The 27,427-nt window shown below is 31.8% G+C and overlaps 1 protein-coding gene across 3 annotated transcripts in view; it reads left to right on the top strand.

Moving 5' to 3' along the window:
- Positions 1–4,315: 4,315 nt before the first annotated feature.
- Positions 4,316–27,427, top strand: part of LOC114328616 (L-threonine ammonia-lyase) — a 120,521-nt gene continuing 97,409 nt past the window's right edge. Inside the window, exon 1 of one of the 3 annotated variants that reach the window (XM_028277506.2) lies at positions 4,316–4,639. In XM_028277506.2, coding sequence (XP_028133307.1) covers positions 4,592–4,639 — 48 coding nt within the window. In that variant the 5' untranslated portion in view covers positions 4,316–4,591. Of the gene's footprint in view, positions 4,640–4,670; positions 4,690–27,427 lie in introns of those variants that run through there. The other 2 variants (XM_028277508.2, XM_050654339.1) reach the window with 2 other exon arrangements.

Consider the following 27,427-nt stretch of genomic DNA (forward strand, 5'->3'; position numbering starts at 1 on the left):
TTGACAATGAGCAGAAAAAGTGTCAACAAGATTAACCGAATCACTTAATTGTAAATTCCTTTGTTCTAATGACTTTATTAGATCTGGTAAAAAACTAAAATTAACTTTTATGAACATAAGTTCTTTAGCAATTTGTACGTTACTTAGTTCTTGACTTTCAGTTACACACTGCGAGTCATTTTGAATATCTAACACAACGTCTTTTATGGCATCAAAATGATTTGCGTAGAAAATTGCTGCTTTAATCCATGTTCCCCATCTTGTAATTACGGGCTCTGGAGGCAAGTTTACACCTGGTAATTTTTCTTTATACATTTGCACACGTAAAGGTGCTTTCAAAAATACTTTTTTAACGTTTGAAATTAATTTATTGACTAAATCAAATTCACCTCTAAGAACTTCTGCTACTCTGTTTATGCCTTGTAGAAGACAAGTGACGTGTACCATATTTGGGTAAAATATTTTCAAATTTTGTCCTACCTTTACCATATACGGAGCGGCATCTGATAAAAATATTAAAAAATGTTCACTTTTTATTTCTGTTGGCAAAAAGAAAGCAGAGAGTGTTTGCTGAATGAAACGGCTTACAGTCACATTATTGGTTTTCTCCAGTTGTTTTGCAGCTATTAAATAAGGTTTCCCTGGTTCATCCTCTTTTAAGGCGCCGATTATAAGATGCACCATATATCGACCACATGCATCTGTACTTTCATCGACAATTACGTAAAAGGTGTTATCGCTTAAAGAAACTTTAATTTCCTCAATTACTCCATCATACAATGCATTCACATTGCCATTTCTTAGCGTTGCCTCGTTAGGAATATCGAAGTTACAATATTTTTGCAAAAATTGCCTAAAATGTATATTTTGTAATTTTTTTAACGGAATGTTTGCTGCCAACAAAGCTTTACACAGGTCTTGATTAAACAAACGTTTTTCTTTTTTTGATTCATCTTGATCTTGAAAATTTTGAAGAGATGTATGAATGGACTGCTGAACGGGTCCTAATGCAATATTTTTTAGCTTCAACTTATGACTAGAAGTTTTCAAATGTTATTCGACTTGAAACTTCTTCTCACTGAAAATCTGTAAAAGAAAAAAAAATGTTCAAGCACCAAAAAGAAATCAATTTTCATACGAGAAGCTGAAGAACAAAAGCGGAATTGTCTACAATTTGATGGATTTTTGTATTTTGATGCTTCTCTCTATGTCCGTCTTTATAGAAGTAAAAGCGAATTTGTCGAATAAAAACACTCTTTCCAGAAAAATTTCTTTTGTGGGACATGATGCTTTTGTTTGTCAGTTCCTCATTTAAAAAATTAAATTTGTAAATGAATGTAACTTACGATTTTGGAACAGGCCTTGCAAAATACTTTGTCTCCACTTAGCTTTAACTCAGGAAAACACTTTATCCAAGCACTTTTTTGAATGGTAGACATATTTAAATTTAATATATACCAATCACTTCAAAAACACTAAATACGATACAACGTTTACTTAAAACAAATGTTGGCCGGAAACTGACAAAATAAATATTAGACCCTTAAAAGCAGGTAGGTACCTACGACTTGCTACGCTAATAAAATAATATTTTTCTGGGAACATCCATAATTGTTAAATTCAGGTAGTAATGGGAAAGTCCAGATAGATAATAATGAGCGATAGATAGATAAATAACGAGCTCGTTCATATCGAAGTTATAAAATTCCAACTAAGAGAGGAACATTTTAAACTTTTATATAATTTATTTTTAAAATATGCAAAATAAATCGTGTTTAGCTTAAATATGCAATGTTGTGTTTGTTGTCTGAAAATATGCAATATATGCATCTATATGCACTTTGCATATATTCCGCTCTCTATACATCATATATCACATAAATTTAATTTAAAAATTCTACACCACTGTTAACTCAATTTAAACCCATTTTTAATACCGCAACAATACATAAAGTATGGTGCAAATGAAAGGAATAAATTAATTTTTTCGTGAATGGGCGTAATTGAAAATAAATCTTCAAATAGGTCTATTTTTATTTTTAAATTATGATTTTTTTGGCATATATGTCATACTAGTGACATCATCCATTAGGTCGTGATGACGTAACCGATGATCTTTTTAAATGAGAATAAAGGTCGTGTGCTAGTTCATTTGAAAGGTTATTCAATTCTCTATTCTCTATTACTCTATTTAGTATTATAAACATTAACATAATTATTTATATAGGATGTCTAATTTTTTAAAATTAAATTAATTAACACAAAAAGAAGAACATTTAATTCAAAACACTGTTTACTCCTCTCAGAAAACAGAAAAAGGTGGATGTAAATTTGTATATTGAATTTAAGCGAAAAGCAATGTTTATTTCTGAAAAAACATTTTTCTGTCTTCTGACAGCAGTAAAATGCATTTTGAAGTAAATAAATTACATACATTCTTCTTTTTGTGTCAATTTATTTAATTAAAAATTTTTTTGTTGGACCTCCTCTATAAATAAATGGATTATTGTTTATATTACTGGATGGAGAATTCAATAACCTCTCAAATGAGCTAGCATACGACCCCTATTCTTATAAAAAAATGTATGATAATATAAAAATATGCAAAAAAATAGTTATTTTCCTATCTAGTGCGGAAAGTGATACTTTCACGCACGAGACTGCCGTTGACCCGAACAACGCGATAGCGGAGTTCGGGCAAGCAGTCGAGCAGTCGAACAATATTTTTTTCTAGGGCCGTACGTTTGGAAAAAAGCCACAAAAAATAGAGTTATAATTTTATATCAATTTTATATTTTATATTTTATATCAATTTTATATTTTATATTTTTTATATATCAGTTTTTATTTAGAAGTGAAAATACACAAATTAATTCTTTGAAAAGGTTGTCAAAACCAAACTTTCAATATAATGGGTTACCACGACGACGATATTGGTTTCCATGACGACGATTCAAAACCATTGTAATTGTCTACTGATCTGACTTTTAAATATTATGTCAAAATAATTTTATTTCATCGAATTATCAGTAGTAATTGCACAAGAGCTCTAAAATTATTGAATTTTTCCCGATTGACACTTTGACAGTTTTAATTTCACGAGCCGAAGGCGAGTGAAATTATGTCAAAGTGTCACGAGGGCAAAAATTCTATATTAATTTTAGAGATCAAGTGCAATTTGTTGCGATTATTTCATGAATAAAACTGTTCAAAACCAAAATTTTATTGTAATTTATTTATGTAAGTACAAATTAGTACAATTAAACACACAGTTGTTATAAATATTTAACGGTTGAAAGTCATTACTTTTATAATTTTTAAAACATTAATTGTCATTAATGTCACTGAATGTATTTTTTCATAGCAACGAAGGGCATCTGACGTAATATACTTGAGGACGGGAAATTATCAAAAATTATCGGGTATAATATCACAACAGAGTGAGAATAAATTAAAAATAATGCGACAGTTTTTCGAAAATTTGTTGTCTGGCAATAGACACGAGAGCCCGCAGGGCTCGAGTGGCTATTGCCCAATGACAACAAATTTGAGTAAAAATGAAGCATTATTTTCTTATTTATTCTTACTCTCGTGTGATATTCGTAAGAATATTTTTTAATAGGTACGTATATTATGGATATTTTCTTAAATGTGACAGTTGTCAAAACTAGGAAACTGGTTGCATTAAACAGAAACAGTCTACTTAAAAAAATTATATCGGTAATTTTCTACATTAGATAATTCTCAGTATAATTTTAATGTGATTGGACAGAATTAAACACGTGATCAAATATCTTACTATAGGGTTGGAAGTTAAAATCATCAAAAAATAATCAGTTTAATTTTTAATTCTGTAGCTTTCTATTGGTCAGAATCTCCTATGAATGAAATAATTGTGCTAATTTCAATTTTTTAAAACATGAACACAATAAGATAAATTTGAAATAAATTAGTAAATAATATCTAAATATTAGTTTATTGCATGTATTATAATATAGTATAATGTCATATTACAAGGTATTTTACTTTCCTGCACGGAGTGCGGGAAAATTTACTTTCACGCACGTCGTACGGGAAAGTACAACTTTCGGAAACGAAATGCGTGCGTGAAAGTGGCTCTTTTATCACGGCCGTAGAAAAAAATAATTTAAAAATAAAAATCGACCTGTTTCGAAATTTATTATCCAAAATTTATGAAAAAACTGAATTTATTCCTTTCATTTGCACCATACTGTATAACAGTAAGGTAATCATATAATCTTTAGTTGATAAGGAAATGTATAAAACAAGTAGGCAACCACTCATAAAACAGCTCTTTGTCTATTATCAAATTATCGAGAAACTCATCCAAATACACATTAAAACGCGTTAATAGTCCCTACAATAATTATAAAACTATTATGTTAGTGCCTGGCATTTATTCAATTCGGAATAAAAATAAAACTTTATCTTAAACAAAACAAGTGATAACTCTGCGAGGGGTCAAGAAGACATATTTTAAGTCGAACTAACTAGTGCATATAAGTGAGTTAGACTTGTTTTGTTGTTGTACTGTGAGTTATTTTTTAACTTTTCACCAGAATAGAAAAACATGGAAAATTATACAAAATCTCCAGATTACTCGGAAGAATCCGAAGGTGTAAGTTAGTTTTTATGTTGTTATTAACGTAAGCGTATGGATATTATATTGTAAGTATCTTTTGTCTGATAAATGTTTTTAGTGACCTATAAAACGTATAGTCTTAAGGGCCATCTCCCGATCGGAGATTTCATATCATCATCACTATCTTTACTCTATCTACCGCTGCTCTGAAGAATTCTATGGAACTGAATTCAAACTAGTCGCTTAAATTTTTCAATCATGATAGTCTTCCTATACTTCTTCCTCCCCTTATCTTTTTAGTACAGTCATTTAATGTAGCTCTCTGAGCTTTCTGAGCTTTTTAGCTCAGAAATTTTTTACTATGAACCGATTTACATGAAATTTTGGAATTAGGCTTATCCTACCCTTAACTTCAAAAGTGATATTGAACTCCATTTTCACCCTGGGGGTGGTTGCCAGTTGCCACTCCTTTTCGGTGGTGGAAAATTTTTTTTTCAAAATAACCTCAGATATCGGTAGACCTAATTTTAAGCAAAAAATGTTGTATAAAGTTTTTTCAAAAACCCAATACTTTCAAGTTATTGGCAATTGAAAATTCGGAATTTTCTCACGATTTTCAAAAGTTTTTTGCAAATATCTCCAAAAGTATGCATTTTAACGATAATATTATAATGAACAAAATTGTAGCAGGTAAAAAAATTAACAAATTGTTTTTTAAAGAGTGTCCTAAGTGCAATATTGTGAGCGGCCGTGGAGTAACGGCATAATCGCTGGCCTCATACGCCAGTGTACGTGGGTTTGATCCCTGCCAAAGACAAACCATTTTCATTTCCAATAATGACACGAGCCGTCTCACCGTGCCTCGGAGAGTACGTTAAGCCGTCGGTCCCCCTGGGCTAGTGTACATCGACACTAGTTACTTGAAACAGGGTTAAAGATGTAATTGGCGCTGGAACTATCCGAAAGGATCTCCCCGGCAAAAATGCCAAGAGGAAACAGTAGCGATCAACAGGTAGCGAAAACGCGTTCCAAGATTGCGGCTGTAATTTTGAATATTTTTTCGAGATATTTGGCACACGTATTCGTAATATAATAAAGAATGGCGGTTCAGAGCCCAATTTGAAAAATATATTAATATTTGGAAATTACTATGTAATTAAATACAATATTAAAAAAACGAGCCTGTACCGCCATTAAGAAGAATAAAAAAATACACTTTCTTCAAATAAACTTTTTTATCCGATGCCTAGATTTTGTGTCATTTTGGAACTACTAATGAAATAAAAAATTTTAGTAGTTCCAAAATGACACAAAATCTAGGCATCGGATAAAAAAGTTTATTTGAAGAAAGTAAATTTTTCTGTTCTTCTTAATGGCGGTACAGGCTCGTTTTTTTAATATCGTATTTAATTACAGAGTAATTTCCACATAATAATATATTTTTCAAATTGGGCTCTGTACCGCAATTGTTTATTATATTACGAATACGTGTGCCAAATATCTCGAAAAAATATTCAAAATTACAGCCGCAATCTTGGAACGCGTTTTGGCTACCTGTTGATCGCTACTGTATCACCTTAGCGAGATATTGAAGATCAAAGCCGCTTTTTATTTTGTGTGAAATTTAATCGATGTATTCAAAGCGGAGAGCGAATATACTTTATGCATGCTAATGAGAAAGGATTTTATAGTGCTTAAAATAAGCTTTAAAATGAGCACTGTTAAAAGTCTTTTGTACGTAAAATGAGTGATCTGTAATGAAAAAAAGAGGAACATCTAATGGTTTTTCTTTTAAATCAATGGATTTCATAAGTGCCATTTCCACCAAAATTAAAATTAATCGTATTCTGTCTAGAATTAACTTTAATATTAAAAATTTGATGGATTCTAACAGTTTCGCTGCTTTGTAACACATATTTTTTTAAAAAATCACGATTTTAAGAAAAAAAATTTTCGAATTAAAAAAACTCTTTCTTTTCATAATATCTCAAAAATAATGAAAGATACGTAAAAAAGTATAATAATAAAAAAAATGTTTTTTTTACAAAAATTTTGGTTTGTTTGTTTTTTCTATCACACAAAAATTGACGAAGATATGATTGATTAAAGAGCGCGCGGTAGCGCAACCACAGTCTCTCTCGAGCCCTTTGACCCTTCACCGTTTAAAAATAAAAGGTTTTTCACTTTATAATATGTAGACTACATATTATAATGAAAAAAAAGTTGTAGCTCTTTTAATTACCTTCAAAATGTTTTTTTTTATGGCCATTGGCATGGTAGGTACGGTAAATTCAGTTAGGTACCTAGTGTCATGTGTAGTGTGTGTGTTGAGTAAGTGTCTTGTTACTTTGCAAGTCGACGTCATTGTCTTTGCAAAGAGACGCTAATTGTATCCGAACAGCTGCGGTCCCTCCGGTGAGTACCGATCCCACAAGGACAGAAACTATTTTCATTGTATTAATTTATAATAAACGAAAAATTTCTGACCCTGGTGAGATTCGAACTCACGACCATTCGGACCTTTCGATCCAAAGGTAGGCGCTCTTACCACTGAGCCACAGAGGGGTCAAACTAAACATTTTTAAATGTACAGTAGAACCCCGCAAATCCGAACCCCGCTAATCCGAATGTTCGGCAAATCCGAACCAACGGAAAGTGAAAAAAATTTAAAAATTTAAGACAAAATCTTAAAAAACGTGTTTATTATACAGAGTAAAATCAGATGTAGGTAGAACTTTGGCATTTAAAATTTGTTAAAAATGAAGACGTACTTAATATGTAGTGCATATAAAGGTTTTTTTATTTATAATTTGCTTTGGCATAAATCAATTAGCCAGACTTACTTATAAAGGTTAAACATAAACTTACTTCGATTCTCTTGTAGTCAACTTGAGTCCAAAAATATTGTCCACAGTCTTACGAGAACGTTTTGCTACTCAAAATCAACGACAATGAAAGCTTTGAGTTACTAGTTAGGCTAACTTTCGGATAATCCGAACTTTTCGGAATCCGAACAGGCTGTCCCCCCAATTAGTTCGGATATTCGGGGCTCTACTGTATAATTATACATATCCAATGTTTTAATTTAGGGGTAGTTTTAAGGGTTAAATAACTTGAGCATATGATTTTCCAGCATAGCTTTTTCGAGAACGTGGAACGATATTTAAATCCTTTTTAGTTTATCAAAAGAAATTTTTTATACAATTTTTAATCAAGGGGTTGATTTTAAGGGTTGAAAGGGGTTAACAATTAAATAATTAAGATAGAGAACGTAAAATATTATTTACTCTATATTTAAGTCTTCTTGTCAAACAAAATTAATTTTTTGTAAATTTTTTCTATTTAATGGTTGTTTTTAAGGGTTGAAAGGGGGTTAAAAATATGATAAAATAAAGAACGGAAAATATCATTTACTCTATATTTAAATCTTTTATGTCATACTAAATTAATTTTTTGTAATTTTTTTCGATTTAGGGGTCGTTTGCAAGGGTTGTACGGTTTTCAAGGGCATTAAAATGAGTTTAACATGAGGTTATTGTGTTAGAAAACCACATTTCAAATGACTGTGGTTTTTACGTAGCATCTCAGAGCTCTTCTCTCAATTCTAATCTTCTTTGTTGCAGAGAATTGTTTTCATTTTTTACAAAGGCATTTCTTGCTATTTCTATCCTGGCCCTTATTTCTGTTGTTTGATGATTATTTTCTGAAATCCAGGTTCCCAGGTATTTGTATATTTATCAACCCTTTCTATCGGTACATTTCCCAAATGTATGTTTGTTTGTAAGTATATTTGTTTTCTTTGATATTATCATTATAAATACTAATAAAGTTAATATTCCTTTACTAATAAAATAACTATTAGTAATGGAAAATTCAGGAGTGGTATAATTTATATAAAATTTGTAAACTTTTAGAAACAAATAATGTTTATAGTAGGGGAGGAAAATATGCTAAATTTGCAGTCACTCGAGCGTTATTGGGACCGATTGAGTTGTGAAGACTAGGTCCTAAAACCAAAAAAAGTTAAGTAAAGTTTTCCACAAAGTGGGGGACTTTCCATTTTTAATTTAATTTTCTATTTCCATCAATCGTATGTTCCTATTATAGTGCCACCTATCCATAATTCGAAAAATGTCTCAAATAAACGTTGCTTATTTTTACGTACAGAATCCAAATCTGCAATAAAAATTGGGGGCTCCTATTTAAGATTTTAAAGTAACCTCCCATCCCAGCTCCGTGGGGAGTCGTGTTTAGTGCCATTCGATAGATTTTTTAAAAATATTAAATAGGTGTATTTTACAACTTTTCGATCTGATGTTCATTTCGCGAAATATCGCGGGGTTCGTACTTAAAATTTCACGTACCCCTCTCGGTGAAGGGTCATGTAGGATATCATTCTATAGATTCTTGAAAAATATTGAACACGTATTTTTTAGTTTTTCGATGTGACGTTCATTTCGCGAAATATTCGCTGTTTTTTGTGAAACTTTATGACTCACTCATTTCCTTACGCCCCGCTTAAATCGTCAGATTTTTGAAATATACACTATTTTGCATGTACTTACTTAACTTACCTTATCTTAATCTGACGATTTTGAGTTTTTCTAAGGATAGATTTTTTTCGGACACCCCTTAACGAACTCCCCTGTATTAAGAGCCAATATATGGTAGAGGTACATTTACAGGGTACACGGTTTCTCCCCATGTGATAATCTGACGCGCTCGAGTAACTGCACAAAATCCCTACTATTATCACATCACGTATAGACCAGGGCATTTAGCACTAAAACAGTGGAATAAATCGATTTTTAAGTACAGCACCTACAGACTTTTTTGCATTGTGTTCAGGATTATTTCAGGAAAAAGTCTAATATATAAAAATGGGTTTAAATGCATAATTGCATTTTAAAGTGCGTAAAATGCATCCAAAAGTGCCTAAACGCGTCAAAATAAACACATTACGTTGCATTGGAATAACAAAGTTCTAACTGCCTCAGGTGCCATTTTTAGTTATGTATTTATTTTACTATTATCGCCACTTGTACGTGTTAACAATGTAATTTTTTTTAAAAATTAATATATTTTTATTAACAGTAAAAGGTTACTTCAATAGTGGAACGGTTCAAAAGAACGCAATTATTTTGCCTTATGCAGAAACCAAAAATTGTAAATGTATCGTAACATATTTTTGTCCCATCCTGTAGACATAAAAATATCGCTTCATATGCCAAGCGAATGTAAACGTGAGAATTTGAAGTTTATCCGTCTTGTTAAAGAAAGACGTTATTATATTTTACGGTCATAGGTATCTATATTCGATTTCCTGTGTTCAGTTTGTGATGTAAAAAAGAGTTACAATGTAGCTAATGCTCGTTTTGGCTCCACAAATCCTGGGAGTTAGATAAACATACGTGCTAATATCAATGTCAAAAAGCGCGGGTGTTAATTGTGGACTCAGCAATACCTTTCTTCAAAATGTTGGAGCTAAGTAAGGATCGCTGACATGGCTAAATGATCCTATTGGTTAAAGAGTATAATTCCTTACCAAAGAGGTTGGATTTAGAATGTGTTTTGATTTTACCTATTGGATAATAAATAAGTGTAGGAGGCTTAGATATTTCTTTTATTGGTCAAAAAGAGAATTAGGTGACAGAAAGGAGAGGGAACAGAGCTTAGGCCAGAAAGTCAAAGTTCTGAGGACAAGGAGTTACGTTAGAGCCGTCTAGTTTGATCAGTCAGTTTCCAGTTTAGTATAGTGAAGTTTAAGATGTAGTTTCAAGTTGCAAGTGTCTTCGCCAGGCTGGCTAATGCTCTGGTAGCTTGGCTCAGATCGGCATGACATGGCGGACAGAGAATGTGGACTCCGGCATTTTCGCTGCTGTTAAGCGGATGTCGATATTGTTATACCGCTTTTGGTATCATTTTTTCTTACATGCAGTCAGATCCAGGAATTATGCAGAAGGAGTAGAATTTTTTGTGTTACTAGTTCCAACATCCTAGTTAAAGCATGAAGTTTGCTTTCATTTTAGTATTTTTTGAACCCGTTAAATAAACTAGAAAACAATTTTTTTTGATATTTTTGTTCGAGTAATGCAGACTTGTTTAAAAAAAATTAATTCAATGCTGAATTTTTCTATGAACTATGGAATTTTTCTATAAACTATGGAATTTTTCTATATATGGGTAACCTTATGTACTTTTATTGTATCAATTCATTTGTAAAGTGATATTTAGTGAGTGAATTGTGCCTTGGACTTAGAACAATAAACAAGGTATTATTTTTTCTTTGTAAAACTTTTATTTTCTTTTTTTTTTGGTAATCACGTAATCTGGTACATCTCTATTTGTAACATCGTAAGAGATCACAGATTAAATTTTTTGTTTCAATAAATAATGTTTGATTTGCAAAATATAATCTTATTATTTGTCTTTTTCTTCTCTCTTGTTTTCGTAAGTAGTAACCCGGTCTATATAGACATTTCAAATAACAAAAATTGCCGGAGAGCCAAATTTTGGTGGAGAGCTAGGGTATACCATAACAAATAAAGTTTAAAAAGTCCCCATCGATCCCATGTGTGCGTCAAAAGTTATTCGGGGTCAAAGGTCAAAATTTGAGATTTTTTGGATTTTTTTCGAAAACGGTAAGTTGTATCAAAAAAAGACCTTAAACCAAAGTTGTAGATCTTAAAATTCTCTACAAAAATAGTCCTTACTATTTTTTTCCTAGGAGTTGCCATTCCTGAGATATCGCGATTCAAAGAGTCACATTATACATGATATGCACACGTTTCCACACCACCTGTGAGGTAGTGTACTCGGCGCGTTTTTTTTACCGTGGTTTCCCCTGTAGGCCTACTCCACTAACTGTTTTGACAATTTTAGGATAATTTAAGGAAACAATACCGGTCAAGTTCTAGATATTACCTTATTATTGATATTGATTATTGATATTGCTATTGATTATTAGGTTAACTATTGTTTTGATTTCTTTAGATATTTTAATCAGATTCGTATTCTTGAAAGTCTACTTCAACAGTCAAGTCTTCTTCGATTTCATCTTCTTCCTCTTCCTCTTGCTGGATGTTCAAAAATTGTTCAAATGTGACTGAGCCATTGGTCTCTTCATTAAAATCACAGGAGTCTTCCTCTGTTGTACTAAACTGGACATTTGAGCAAGACTGACCTTGGCAGTTGGTACACACTAGAGAACACAGCAACCCGACTTTTTTACATCCACATTTGGCACTACAACCTTTTTTGCAATTGCAAAAAATAGTGTTAAGGAGTTTTTCTGGAGCAGGTGGGAGTAAGGTTTTAATCGGTTCCAGAGTATTATCTATTAATTTCCAACACCAGTCTTCTGGATTCAGTTCATTGCCTAGCCATGTTTGAACTTGATAATATACTCGATACAGATGTTGAAAAGCAGATGCTGATGTTGGAGGAAGACATGATAGTTGTATTTGTTTCTTGTTTCGCGTATTTTTTACAAAAGTTAAGTATCGGTATTTATCAAAACAAATAATTTTTTTTGGAGCTCCATAAACCGCAAGAAGAAAGCTGAAAGAAAGCTGAAATGTTAACTGACAAATTAACAGCTGCGAATATTGAAGTGAAACAAGCTAAAAATGACGCAGATGTCCTTATAATTGAGACAGCAATTGAAAAATTTAAGGCAACAAACACAACAATTGTAGTTGGTGAAGGTGTTGATTTGTTGGTACTGATTACTGCAAGGACTCCAGTAGATAAAGTTATTTATTTTCTGAAACCTGGAAGGGCTCAACAGCGAACAGAGATATATTCTTCGAATAGTTTATCGGCTTATCCCAAATGCCAAAAGTACATTTTATTTTTACATGCGATAACCGGCTGCGACACTACGTCAGCAATGTACAGAAGGGGCAAAACGTCAGTACTTACATTATTCGAAAAAAAAAAGATTTCACTGACTGCTGTAAAGTTTTTACAGAACTTGATTCTACACCGCAAACAATAATTACGGAAGGAATTCGCTTTCTTCTTGCGGTTTATGGAGCTCCAAAAAAATTATTTGTCTTGATAAATACCGATACTTAACTTTTGTAAAAAATACGCGAAACATGAAACAAGTACAACTATCATGTCTTCCTCCAACATCAGCATCTGCTTTTCAACATTTGTATCGAGTATATTATCAAGTTCAAACATGGCTAGGCTACTGAATCCAGAAGACTGGGGTTGGAAATTAATAGATAATACTCTGGAACCGATTAAAATTTTACTCCCACCTGCTCCAGAATAACTCCTTAACACTATTTTTTGTAATTGCAAAAAAGGTTGTAGTACCAAATGTGGATATAAAAAAGTCGTTTTGCTGTGGTCTCTAGTGTGTACCAACTGCCAAGGTCAGTCTTGCTCAAATGTCCAGTTTAGTACAACAGAGGAAGACTCCTGTGATTTTAATGAAGAGACCAATGACTCAGTCACATTTGAACAATTTTTGAACATCCAGCAAGAGGAAGAGGAAGAAGATGAAATCGAAGAAGACTTGACTGTTGAAGTAGACTTTCAAGAATATGAATCTGATTAAAATATCTAAAGAAATCAAAACAATAGTTAACCTAATAATCAATAGCAATATCAATAATCAATATCAATAATAAGGTAATAGAACTTGACCGGTATTGTTTCCTTAAATTATCCTAAAATTGTCAAAACAGTTAGTGGAATAGGCCTAAGGGGAAACCACGGTAAAAAAAAACGCGCCGAGTACACTACCTCACAGGTGGTGTGGAAACGTGTGCATATCATGTATAATTTGTATAATGTGACTCTTTGAATCGCGATATCTCAGGAATGGCAACTCTTAGGAAAAAAATAGTAAGAACTATTTTTGTAGAGAATTTTAAGATCTACAACTTTGGTTTAAGGTTTTTTTTGATAAAACTTACCGTTTTCGAAAAAAATCCAAAAAATCTCAAATTTTGACCTTTGACCCCGAATAACTTTTGACGCACACATGGGATCGATGGGGACTTTTTAAACTTTATTTGTTATGGTATACCCTAGCTCTCCACCAAAATTTGGCTCTCCGGCAATTTTTGTTATTTGCCAAGCATTTTGATGTCTAAGTTGACCGGATTATAGGGTACAGCTAAGTAAAATACAACAAGGGAAGTCACGCCATATTTGCTTTCACGCCATATTTGCTTTCACGCCATATGTGCTTTCATTTAATAAAGTATTTTGTATATTTTATATTGACTAGTTTTTTATTTAATATTTTGAGTTAGCAATCTTTTCTTTAATGTTTCTATTTGTTGTATATTTTTGGTTCCCATAAGGTAACCAGTGGCGCCTAATATTTTATTTCTTTTTATTTGACATTCTTATTTTGATTTTTCTACTTTTTTATTTCTAAGTTAATAAGAGCACATTAAAAGCATCTTGTTAAGAACCATCCCGTATCTCTTCCGATTCTGAGCAACCGAGGACTTGTTCTCCAAATTGTGTAGCACGTCACATCCTTATATGACATATCAACATCGTGTCAAATTTTATTTTCCATTCATGTTTCACTTTGTTTTCATTGACGTTACAATCAGGGCCGCGTTTAGGTCAATTGACGCCCTAGGCAATTTTCTAGTAGCCGCCCTTCAAGCATGTACCATTTTTGCGAAAAAAAAATTGCAAGCAGATTTTTTTGTTTAAATAAGTATACATAAAAATTGTCATTCCAGTTCGATCACATCAGATTTCTTTCTTGATTTTTCTTTGGAAAAATCATCTATACGCTCTGAGCTTCGCTGGTGTCGCTCCTAGCGGTTACTAATTCAACTTTTACTGGTAATTTTTAAATTTATTATTTAATTGTTATCGCTTAATATTTACAACGCAAAAAAGTAATTAAATTGTAATCGATTTTTTTAAGATTTTTCTAATCATTTTGACGTTCTATTGATACTCTCCTTTTCATGAACATTTTTCAGTGCGTCACAAATTATAGAAAAAAAGGTAAGTCCGTGATAATACACATTTATGACATTTATTCTAACGTGACATTTTTGTTAAATCTGACAGTTGTCAAATTTTATTTTCAATTTGGAATAAAACCAAATCAATTGTCTCTATTGCATTTATAAAATGGTATTTTCTTTCATTTGTATAGTCTTATAAATTGTACAGATTATATTGATAATATTATTATTTTATTTAATAAATAATTCTTTTTTGATTATGGCGCCATCTATCGACAACTAGAATAATCACCGAACTAGAATAATTACCAAAGTATTCAAAGACGTGCCTTTTTTTCTGTCACGTACAATTTAATGCGTTAGAGAGAAATCGAAAAACTGTGACGCACTGAAAGATGATCATGAGAAAAAGAATAAAATATCAATTTCTTACTTCGGATACTTTGACAATAATCGTGTAGATGGCGCTAAGATTATAATAGATTATTTATAATTAGATATTACGGAACATTAAAAAAACTTAAATTCAGTATTTAAAACGTAAGTATATTTAAGGTAAAAATATATACCACAGCTTTGACCAACTAATATTGTTTATAATTAATGTTTTTTAATTTAAATGGTTTAAATTAATCACTTTGACATTTATGTCAAATTTTCCTACTGCATCAATTTACTTGATATTTTCACTGTAAGTAGGAAATAGCTCAAGAAACAAAGTATATGCTATATCCTATGACGCTTTTAACTTAGGGGTGGTTCCCACCCGTTCTCGGGGGTGAAATTTTTTTTATCAAACTAACACCGGAAGTGGCCAGAGAACCTAATTCTAAGCAATAACTGTTTTATAAATTTTTTTGAAAACTGAATACTTTTTGAGTTATTCGTGGTTAAAAATTTGCCATTTTCATTGAAAAATGACATTTTTCGGAGACTGTTTTTTTGGGAATACCATAAAAATTGTGCATCTAACGAAAAAAACTATGTAAAACATTTTTGTAGGTTATGAAAAATCAGAGAGATTCATTTTTTCATAAATCTTCTAGTTTTAATAAAAAAAATGAGATGGTAGGTGAAAAAAGATTTTTTTGGTGCATGCTCAAATCGGTGTATTCAACTTAAAATAATAAAGAAATTGTCGATTTTAGGGGTATAATGCTACGAATGCCTTTTGTAGTGCTTGAAAAAACCTTTAAAACGAGAACTGTTAAATGTCGGTCACATTCAAACTAAGCTAGATATGGTGCAAAAGAACTTATGACTAAGTATTTTAAGGAAAAATGAGAAGTATATTCAACCCCTCATCCACCAGAATTTAAATGCATCATTTTTCTTTTAGACTACCTTCTACTATAGTGTTATTTCTATATTCAAAAAGTTGGACGGGTTTAAAATAAATGGTTTTTGAAAAGAATAAGATCAAATTATAGAGCGCATTTTTAAATTTTTTAAAAATCTTCCTTTTTCTCCATGTAATTCGAAAGTGATAGAGATACGTAAAAAATACCTTACAAAAATGTAGGTTTTCTTTTAGATAACAATTTTATTTTTCTTTCATTACTGTATCTCATTATCATTTTCGAGTTACATGGAGAAAAAGGAAAATTTTTAAAAAATTTAAAAATGCTCTCTATGTTTGATCTTATTTTTTTTACAAAAACCATACATTTTAAACCCGTCCAACTTGTATAACATAGAAATAACGCTATAGTAAAAGGTATTGTAGAAGCAAAACGATGCATTTAAATCTGGTGGATGAGGGGTTAAAATATATATACTTCGCATTTTATCTTAAAATAAATTAGTCATCCTTTTTTGTTGCACCATATCTCGCTTAGTTTGAATGTAATCGAAATTTAACAGTGCGGTCGTTTTAAAGGTCTTTTCAGGCAGTACTTACAAAAGATATTGATAGCATTATACCCTTAAAACCGACTATTTGTCTATTATTAAGTTGAACACACCCATTTGAGCATGCACAAAAAAAATTTCTTTTCACCTACCATATCTCTTTTTATGTTATCACTAGAAGACTGATGAAGGAACGAATCTCTTTGATTTTTCATAAGCTACAAAAATGTTTTATATATAGTTTTTTTCGTTAGATGCATAATTTTTAAGGTATTCGCAAAAAAACGTCCGAAAAGGCTACATTTCTCAATGAAAATGACAAATTTTCAATCACGAATAACCCAAAAGGATTCAGTTTAAAAAATTATAGAACAGTGCGCCCGCCGCTTTTGCGGTGCTGTCGACGGCTCAATAATCCCTAAATTTACGACTTCTGGCCTTTTTGAATGAGTAGTGTTAAGAAAATGCAATTTATTTTCTAGAAATGAATGCCCACTTATATTCCATTGATGGATGTGATGTACCTACTTAAATGTTATTCGATTTTAATTTTTATATACAAATATGTTTTGTACAGTATTTTTGCCGCCCTCTCATAATTTGCCGCCCTAGGCAACTGCCTATATTGCCTAATGGATAAAGCAGCCCTGGTTACAATAGTTAATACAAAGGAGGTCAGGGCCCGGATTACGTACACTCGATACGCATCGTATCCGCAATGTTTTACCGTAGCGCCTTATGGGAAAACATGGCGGATACGATTCGTATCGAGTGTTCGTAATCCGGGCGCTGATTTGAGAAATTAATACTTATAGACCTGTAAGGATCTGCGAAAAAACGTCTATTTTTAGATGTGAGAGGTGGCATTCGGATTTTTGCAGATAAAGTTAGGTGACACCTTCAGTAATAATAATTGACTTATGCTCCTTCTCAAATATGCCCGGAACATTAATAAAAAAATTAAAATATTTAAAAATTTCGAAAAACATCGATTTTTTTCTGCTTTCTTTGCTTATAACTTTAAAACGATTCGTTTTGGAACAAAGTCGCACAGAAATAAAATAAAGATAATTGAATTTTGTATAATATACGACTGGTAAAAAATGTCTTAAGGTATTACATTTTCTGCAATATAGCAATAAATACAAAATAAGGGGGCAAAGTAAGTCTGTTATTCAATATTTTTTCACAACTTTGGTGGCACTTAGAACCTTAGTAATTCGCTTAGGAAATTCTTTGTAACATACTTAAATCGTGTACCAAATTTCATTAAAATCGACGTAACAAATTTTGCATAATAAATTTGAAATCTAAATGTTTTTAAAAAAGTTCAAATTTTTTAAAATCTTTCTGAACAAAAGTAGACCATTTAGAAGTTGGCTAATTTTTTTACATATAAAGAGGTGCTCTACCTATCTAATACACTTTACAGAATTAAGATCGGATTATTTAAGGGGCCCCAGCAATGTTTTAAATTTATAGACAAGTTTTTGGCTTATAAACAAATAGCTTTGTTTAATAATAAAAAAATTAATTTTAGCAATGCAAATAATTAAAACCGGTATAATTTGACTTAAACTTTCAAATGATGTCAGCAGAATTGCTATTTTATTTTTTAATCAAACATTATTCGCGTTCAAAAATTACAATTTCTCGATTTTTTGAAAGTTCCACCCCGTTTATCTCGAAAACTATGCATCCTACGAAAAAACTTGTAAGAACATTTTTTGCTTAGAATTACCCAATAAATACAAAAAAATGTTTTATTTTGCGAAAAATCGATTTTATGTAATTCCTCAAGTTCTTTGTATACAGGGTGTCCAGAAACTCTACCGACAAACGAAGACAGGAGATTCCTCAGATAATTTTAAGATAATTTAACCCAATTCACCTAGTCCGAAAATGCTTCGTAAGGGAGCTAGAGCTCTTTGAAGATGGCGTCATGTAATTAGTTTTTCTTAAGTACCTCCAGAACGCTTCTATTTAGAAAAACGAAAATTGGTATACATATTTACTTTCCAGAAATGAATCGATTCCATCCATTGCGAATTTCTACTACAACTCATAGGCGTCCGTTTTGGGTAGGGCAACGGTTATTTTATCGCCTAACTTTTTTGTCTTTAATTTTTAAGCATTTTTGACTCTGAATTATTTAATTATGAGTTATTTTAGTACTAAAAGGTACTCTTAGTTTAAGTCGATAGGATACACCGTTTGCTAGAAAAATCGATTTGAAAATTTTTCGTCCCTTGAATTAAAAAAAAAAGATACAAAAAAAAACTATTTAGAAAGATGAAAACTGGTACATTTATTTATATTCCAGAGAATAATCGATTTCATTAATGGCGAATTTCTAGTACCGTTCATAGGCGTCCGTTTTGGGTAGGTCAACAGTTATTTTATAGCATACCTTTATTGTCTTTAATTTTTAAGTATTTTTGACACTAGATTATTCAATTATGAGATATTCGAGTACTAAAAGTTACTCTTGCTTTAAGTTGGTAAAATACATCGGTTTTTTTTTAATTTTTTTTAACTTTTTTTTTCAAATTCCCAAAACTAAAAACTTTCAAATCGATTTTTCTAGAAAACGGTGTATCCTATCGATTTAAAGTAAGAGTACTTTTTAGTACTAGAATACCTCATAATTTAATAATCCAGTATCAAAAATGCTTAAAAGTTGAAGACAAAAAAGTTATGCGATAAAATAACCGTTGCCCTACCCAAAACGTACGCCTATGACCGGTACTAGAAATTCACAATAGATGGAATCGATTCATTTCAGGAAAGTAAATAAGTATACCAATTTTCGTTTTTCTAAATAGAAGTGTTCTGGAGGTATTTAAGAAAAACTAATTACATGGCGCCATCTTCAAAGAGCTCTAGCTCCCTTAGGAAACATTTTCGGACTAGGTGAATTGGGTTAAATTGTCATAAAATTATCTGAGGAATCTCCTGTCTTCGTTTGTCGGTAGAGTTTCTGGACACCCTGTATAACAATCTTATCGACATCCGGATCAACTGTTACCCAAAAAATTCGTGTTCTACGGGTCAAAATACATAAAAAACTTGGGTAAGTGCATCTCAATAAAGGAGCCCGTAGCACCCCCTCCTGGCCACAGCACTAATTTGTTTATAAGCCGAAAAATTGTTTATAACTTTAAAACATTGCTGAGGCTGCTTAAATAATCCGATTTCAATTCTGTAAAGTGCACTAGATAGGTGGAGTACTTCTTTATATGTTAAAAAATTGACAAATCTTTGTATGTTCTAGTTTTTGTTGTGGAAGATTTTAAAAAATTTTAATTTTTTAAAAAAAGTTTAGATTGCAAAATTATTATGCAAAATCTAGTAAGTCAATTTTATTGAAATTTGGTGTACGGTTTAAGCACATTACAAAAATTTTCTAAGCGAATTAAGAAGGTTCCAAGTGTGACCTAAGTGATGGAAAATCATTGAATAAGGACAGGCTTGTTTTGCCCCCTTATTTTATATTTATTGCTATTTTGAAGCAAGGGTGATAAATTAAGACATTTTTAACCAATCTCATCTGATATAAAATTTAATTATCTTTGTTTTATTCCTATAGGACTTTGTTCTAAAATGAATAGTTTTTAAGTTATAATCAAAAAAATTAGAAAAAAAAACGAAATTTTTTGAAATTTTTAAATATTTTATTTTTTTTTAATAATGTTCCGGGCATATTTGAGAAGGAGCATAAATCAATTATTATTAACGAAGTTATCACCTAACTTCATCCGCAAAAATCTGAATGCCACCTCTCACATCCACCTAAAAACAGATCCTTACTGGTCTATTAATGAAGAAATAAACTTATTTAATCAAGTTCTATCTTTCACATATACCCTTGTTTAACAATTAGTATATAACAAAACAACTTCAAGTTATTTAATAAAGTCTTATTGTTAACTTATAATCACTTTTAGTTCTAGCAGATAGGACCTTGTGTACTTAGTTGACTGTTTTTTATTTCAGTTAGAACCTTGTTAACTTATCAACATTTAACATTATCTCAGATAGAACCTTGTAACTTACGTATTTCAGCCAACTGTTAATAGATGTCGGTGCTAGTATCATATTAAGGTGAAGAACATAAAATAGAACCAAGTTACATAAAAATCTCAGTTTAGACAAAAATTGCAGATAGAACCTTGTTATTCTGACTCAACGATTAATGGCCAGATTTTGTTACCCGCGTGTTTTTGGGGTCGCTGAACACGACTACACCATTAGAACCGACCCCCCGACGCACCTGGTGCCCAACAGATCACTACTAAGACACGTCATCTTCTGGAGGTTCGAGGGTTCGGCACTAAATTGATGCCAACAGATTTCTCGCGGGTTTTTGGGGTTACTGAAAACGAATATACCATCATAACGACACACGGAGCACCTGTATAATGGGATTTATCTCATTATTTAGATATTTTAGAAATCCTTAAATTACCTTAACGTATTCGTTAGATATTTATTTATAAAACAATAAACATTACGCATATTTGTTATAATAATTGCAAAGTAGAACACCTTAGTTAAAGTCCACGTTTTGCTTAGATCAACAAGGTCGATTATTCATTTTGACACACTAACGAGAATATAACAAACATATTTACAAAATGAAGTATTTGATAAATATGGGAACACGATCAGATTTGAGTCATTAGTGGGTCAGTCGAAGTAGTTAGTTAGGTTTGGGCAGTTAGAGCAGAATAATGTAATCACCTATCAACTGAATACATTTATATGGTGTTAGTTTAACCAAATAAAGGAGTTATGAGCACATAGTGCCTTCCTGTTAATCAAACCCCGCTTACCACCATACCTGGTGTCTAGGGTCATTCTTTGTAAATAACTTTTATTATATATCTTTTACTATTATAGACTTATTGAGCTTCTTCACACTAATCAATCACTTTGCGATGCCACACTATGTGTTTTGGCCGGTGTGGTGAAAACACTCCGGTTCGACGGGATGACGACAAGGGAGCATCCATAAATTACGTCGCAAAAAATTTAAACTTTTTAATACCCCCCCCCTCGTAATTCGTCGTTTAGAGACGACCCCCTCCCCCCATGTCGACGTCGTCACGACCCCCCTTTCATAGATTTAAAAATAATCAATATTATTTCTGTTTTTTTTAATCAAATATGAGGGGGTAGGCATAAAATCTTGGTCCAATGCTATTTAAATGCATTAATTTTTTTCGAATCCTGAGAAAACTAATGAATATATTTGAAAAATTTAAACGCAGAATAAAAGATTACATTATTACTGAGGGTTGTAAGTCCCTTAGAATAAACAAAAGGTTTCTTTTGAATGAAATATTTGAAATGAAAAATCAGACAAAAGTTTCTCTTTTTTTTCACCCCTGTAACTTATTAAAATAAACATTTGGCCTCGGCAATAATGCAGTCTTTCAAAATCTTTATTAGTTTTCTTAGTATTTAGTATAGATGCATTCTTTCTTAGTATAGATGCATTTAAATAGCATTGGACCAAGATTTTGCGGGGTATGCTTTCTTAACTGCATCATATAAATCTTTATATTTATTTTGTTTTGATTTCGATGCCATTTCTTCTAAAGTATAAATACGACTTACTAACTAAATAGAAAACAATATTTTATTTCTATTCGTTCTTTCAGAACTGTTGTTTCACACACAATATGCAGCACATAAATTAACTAACAATTTAATATTTTTTTGCTTCCAGACGTTGTTCTGTATATAGAAGCGATTGTTTAAACCCAAAGAACAATGTCTTATTGTTTGTTGTCTTGTACAAAAGTGCTACCTAATATTATTTTAACGCCGTGACTGATAAAAACGAAATGAAAAGTATGCGATAATAGTTATTTATGATATAAGTGTTAAAAGTACACGTTTAAGGCACGCATGGGAAAGTTTGCAGAATGAGCGAAGCTAGTTCTGCAATTCACATGAGTGCCTTAAAAATGTACTTTTTAACACGCATATCATACAATATTTTTTCTACAAACGTAATTACACGACAATATCTACAAAAACTTTTACTTGAACTTGACTGACATTCCATTTTTATATTTTTTTGACATTACATCAAAATTGCCTATACGGTCAATACGAACTGCAGTGCCATAAAAATTTTAAAGCACTAGTGCCTCAAAGTAGTATTTTTAACGCTCGTATGGAGTGCTAAAAATTGCATTTTTAACACGGTTGTAGAAAAAAGTATCTATAATAAAATTATTCTTTTTAATTTCAACAAAGGTATATTTATTCGTAAACGTTTTGTTTTATTTTCAATTTCATATCAAAAACTATACGTTTTTATATGTATACCTGATACTTTAATGCTGGTAGAAGCTAGTAAAAATTATTTTTATAGACACAATAGCGACAAATTTAAATATACCAATATACAGGGTGTAACGAAAATACAGGTCATAAATTTAATCACATATTCTGGGACCAAAAATAGTTTGATTGAACCTAACTTACCTTAGTACAAATGTGCATATAAAAAAAGTTACAGCCCTTTGAAGTTACAAAACAAAAATCGATTTTTTCCAATACATCGAAAACTATTAAAGATTTTTTATTGAAAACGGACATATGGCATTTTTATGACAGTAGCATCTTAAGAAAAAATTATAGTGAAATTTGGACACCCTATAAAAATTTTATGGGGATTTAGTTCCTTTAAACCCCCCCCAAACTTTTGTGTACGTTCCAATTAAATTGTTATTGTAGTACCATTACTTAAACACAATATTTTTAAAACATTTTTGGCTCTTAGTACTTTTTCGAAAATTCAGTTTTTATCGAGATATTTTGAATATTTGTCAAATCCACCACATATTTGTATATGGTTAAGTACGATTATAGAGACTTGGTAAAAATATGAAAATTTATGTATGATTTACATTTTTAGGTATATTTTGAACCGTATTAAAAAAGAAGCCATATCTCGATAAAAGTTGCCTTCTCGAAAAAATACAAAGAGGCAAAAAAGTTTTAAAAACATTTTGTTTAACTAATGGTATCGCAGTAATAGTTTAATTGGAGCGTACACAAACATTTGGGGGGTTTAAAGGAACAAAACCCCCATAACATTTTTATGTAAACATATTAAAAAAGAAGCCGCAACTCGATAAAAACTGCCTTATCGAAAAAATACTAAGAGCCAAAAAAGTTTTAAAAATATTGAATTTAACTAATGGCACCACAATAATAATTTAATTGGAACGTACAGAAAAGTTTGGGGGGATTTAAGGGAACAAAACCCCCATAAATTTTTTATGGGGAGCACAAATTTCACTATAATTTTTCTTTAAGATGCTCCTGCCGTAAGAATGCCACATATCCATTTTCAATAAAAAAATCTCTAACAGTTTTCGATATATTCGAAAAAATCGATTTTCATTTTGTAACTTCAAAGGGCTATAACTTTTTTTATGTGCATATTTGTACTAAGGTAAGTTAGGTTCATTCGAACTATTTTTGGTCCAAGAATATGTGATTTAATTTATGACCTGTATTTTTGTTACACCCTGTATATTAAACGACGTCGAATGGGCACTCATACCCCCACCTGTCGTACTCCGTCGTAATAAGCAAGCACCCCCCTCCCTCTACTCAACGACGTAGTTTATGGATGACCCCCAACGCATGATTTATATGACATTTATCACACGATTGTGTTCTTGCCGCATCTACCGGACATCGCCGCAGCTAGCTGCGGCTTCATGGCTCAACCTTAACCTTACGGAATGCATCGACATCGACAATCGACACCCAAGCATTCTCATGAAAGCTGTCAGGGTGTGTGCTTCTACCTTAGATTAACGAAGACGATTCCGGTTTCGTTAATCTAAAGGTAGACTTCCGCATTAAGCGACCGAGACAGGAGACCGCGACAGGCGACAGATAGGTCGCGATAGGCGATAGTTGGTCGCTGGTCTCGGTCGCGGGCTGCAGAACTACCCTGATATAATGCATTGAGAGCAGTCGTGGGAAGACCTCGCCTATCTGTCGCCTGTCGCGGTCTCCTGTCTTGGTCGCTTGTTGCGGAAGTCTACCTTTAGGGTTCCACCTTAGTGGTAGTGAAAATGAAGGTATTTTACTATTATTCAGATTTTTTACATAACTCGTATAATATTGATAAAATTTGATATTGTATGGTTGAATCTTGGCTTTTAGACCGTGTAGAACTTTTTATTAAGAATAACTTTTTTTCATAAAATTAATAATAAAAAAGTTTTCCATATTTGTCCAAGTTAAGTAGCCATGCTGTGTATCAACTGATTTTTACATACCTGAGTGTCAATATTTCCTCTGCACTTATGGTGTTTCTAAATTGCATATATTAATATATTCTTTTGTTGGGTGAGGTCGTAAGATTTCCACCATCTCGTCAAATGATTTGATTGTCATCCGGTAATATTGAAAAAATTTATCATTATAAAGACGAATATTTTCGAAAAACTTATGAACGTTTTCCATTGAATCGCGTAGAAAAAAAACGGATGAACCCAATGTTGGCGATTCACTAGTAGTCCCTCCGCTTCCAATACAGAAATTGCAACAATTTCTTTTTTCTACGGCCCTGCTAAGCGAGCCACTTTCCCGCACGCATTTCGTTTCCGAAAGTTGCACTTTCCCGCACGGCGTGCGTGAAAGTAAATTTTCCGGCATATGGCATTATAATATATTATAATACATGCAATAAACTAATATTTAGATATTATTTACTAATTTATTTCAAATTTATCTTATTGTGTTCATGTTTTAATGAAATTGGCGCGAATATTTCATTCATAGGAGATTCTGACTAATAGAAAGCTACAGAAATAAAAATTAAACTGATTATTTTTTAATGATTTTAACTTCCAATCGTATAGTAAGATATTTGATCACGTGTTTAATGCTGTCCAATCAGATTAAAATTATACTGATTATTTCATTCATAGGAGATTCTGACCAATAGAAAGCTACAGAAATCTGAATTAAATCGATAATTTTTGATAATCTCCCGTCGTTAAGTATATTACGTCAGATGCCCTTCGTTGCTACGAAAAAATACATTCAGTGACATTAATGACAATAATTAATGTTTTAAAAATTATAAAAGTGATGACTTTCAATCGTCAAATATTTATAAAAACTGTGTGTTTAATGGTACTTACATAAATAAATTACAATAAAATTTTGGTTTTGAACAGTTTTATTCATGAAATAATCGCAACAAATTGCACTCGACCTCTGAAATTAATATAGAATTTTTGCTCTCGTGACACTTTGACATAATTTCACTCGCCTTCGGCTCGTGAAATTAAATCTGTCAAAGTGTCACTCGGGAAAAATTCAATAATTTCAGAGCTCTTGTGCAATTACTACTGAGAATTATCTACTGTAGAAAATTACCGATAGAATTTTTTTAAGTAGATTGTTTCTGTTTAATTGCAACCAGTTTCCTAGTTTTGACAAATGTCACATTTAAGAAAATATCCATAATATACGTATTAAAAAATAATCTTACGAATATCACACGACAGTAAGAATAAATAAGAAAATAATGCTTCATTTTTACTCAAATTTGTTGTCATTGGGCAATAGCCACGATAGCCCGCAGGGCTCGAGAAACTGTCGCATTATTTTCAATTTATTCTCAATCTCTTGGGATATTATACCCGATAATTTTTGATAATTTCCCGTCGTCAAGTATATTACGTCAGATGCCCTTCGTTGCTATGAAAAAATACATTCAGTGACATTTAATGACAATTAACTTTTTAAAAATTATAAAAGTGATGACTTTCAACCGTCAAATATTTATAACAACTGTGTGTTTAATTGTACTAATTTGTACTTACATAAATAAATTACAATAAAATTTTGGTTTTGAACAGTTTTATTCATGAAATAATCGCAACAAATTGCGCTCGATCTCTAAAATTAATATAGAACTTTTGCGCTCGTGACACTTTGACATAATTTCACTCGCCTTCGGCTCGTGAAATTAAAACTGTCAAAGTGTCATTCGGGAAAAATTCAATAATTTTAGAACTCTTGTGCAATTGCTACTAATTATTTCATTCATAGGAGATTCTGACCAATAGAAAGCTACAGAAATAAAAATTAAACTGATAATTTTTGATAATATCCTGTCGTCAAGTATATTACGTCAGATGCCCTTCGTTGCTATGAAAAAATACATTCAGTGACATTAATGACAATTAATGTTTTAAAAGTTATAAAAGTGATGACTTTCACCTGTCAAATATTTATAACAACTGTGTGTTTAATTGTACTAATTTGTACTTACATAAATAAATTACAATAAAATTTTGGTTTTGAACAGTTTTATTTATGAAATAATCGCAACAAATTGCACTCGATCTCTAAAATTATTATCGAATTTTTGCCCTCGTGACACTTTGACATAATTTCACTCCCCTTCGGATCGTGAAATTAACACTGTCAAAGTATCACTCGGAAAAAATTCGATAATTTTAGAGCTCTTGTGCAATTACTACTGATAATTCGATGAAATAAAATTATTTTGACATAGTATTTAAAAGTCAGATCAGTATATAATTACAATGGCTTTGAATCGTCGTCATGGAAACCAATATCGTCGTCGTGGGAACCCATTATATTGAAAGTTTGGTGTGGTTTGGTTTTGACAAACTTGCCAAATAATTAATTTGTGTATTTTCACTCCTAAATAAAAATTGATATAACTCTATTTCTTGTGGCTTTTTTCAAAACGTACGGCCCTAGAAAAAATATTGTTCCTAACTCATGCGGAAAGTGTCTTCCCCGCACTCGACTGCTTGTCCGAACTCCGCTATCGCGTCGTTCGGGTCAACGACAATCTCATGCGTGAAAGTATCAATTTCCGCACTAGTTAGGAAACTAACTATTTCAAAATTTTTTGAGACATCGTGACGCGCTTACAAATTGCAGCAGACTAACCGCATAGTGTGAGGCCGGCCTCTCACTATCAGGT

The sequence above is a fragment of the Diabrotica virgifera genome, chromosome 6, assembly GCF_917563875.1.
Source record: "Diabrotica virgifera virgifera chromosome 6, PGI_DIABVI_V3a".
Lineage (NCBI taxonomy): Eukaryota > Metazoa > Arthropoda > Insecta > Coleoptera > Chrysomelidae > Diabrotica > Diabrotica virgifera.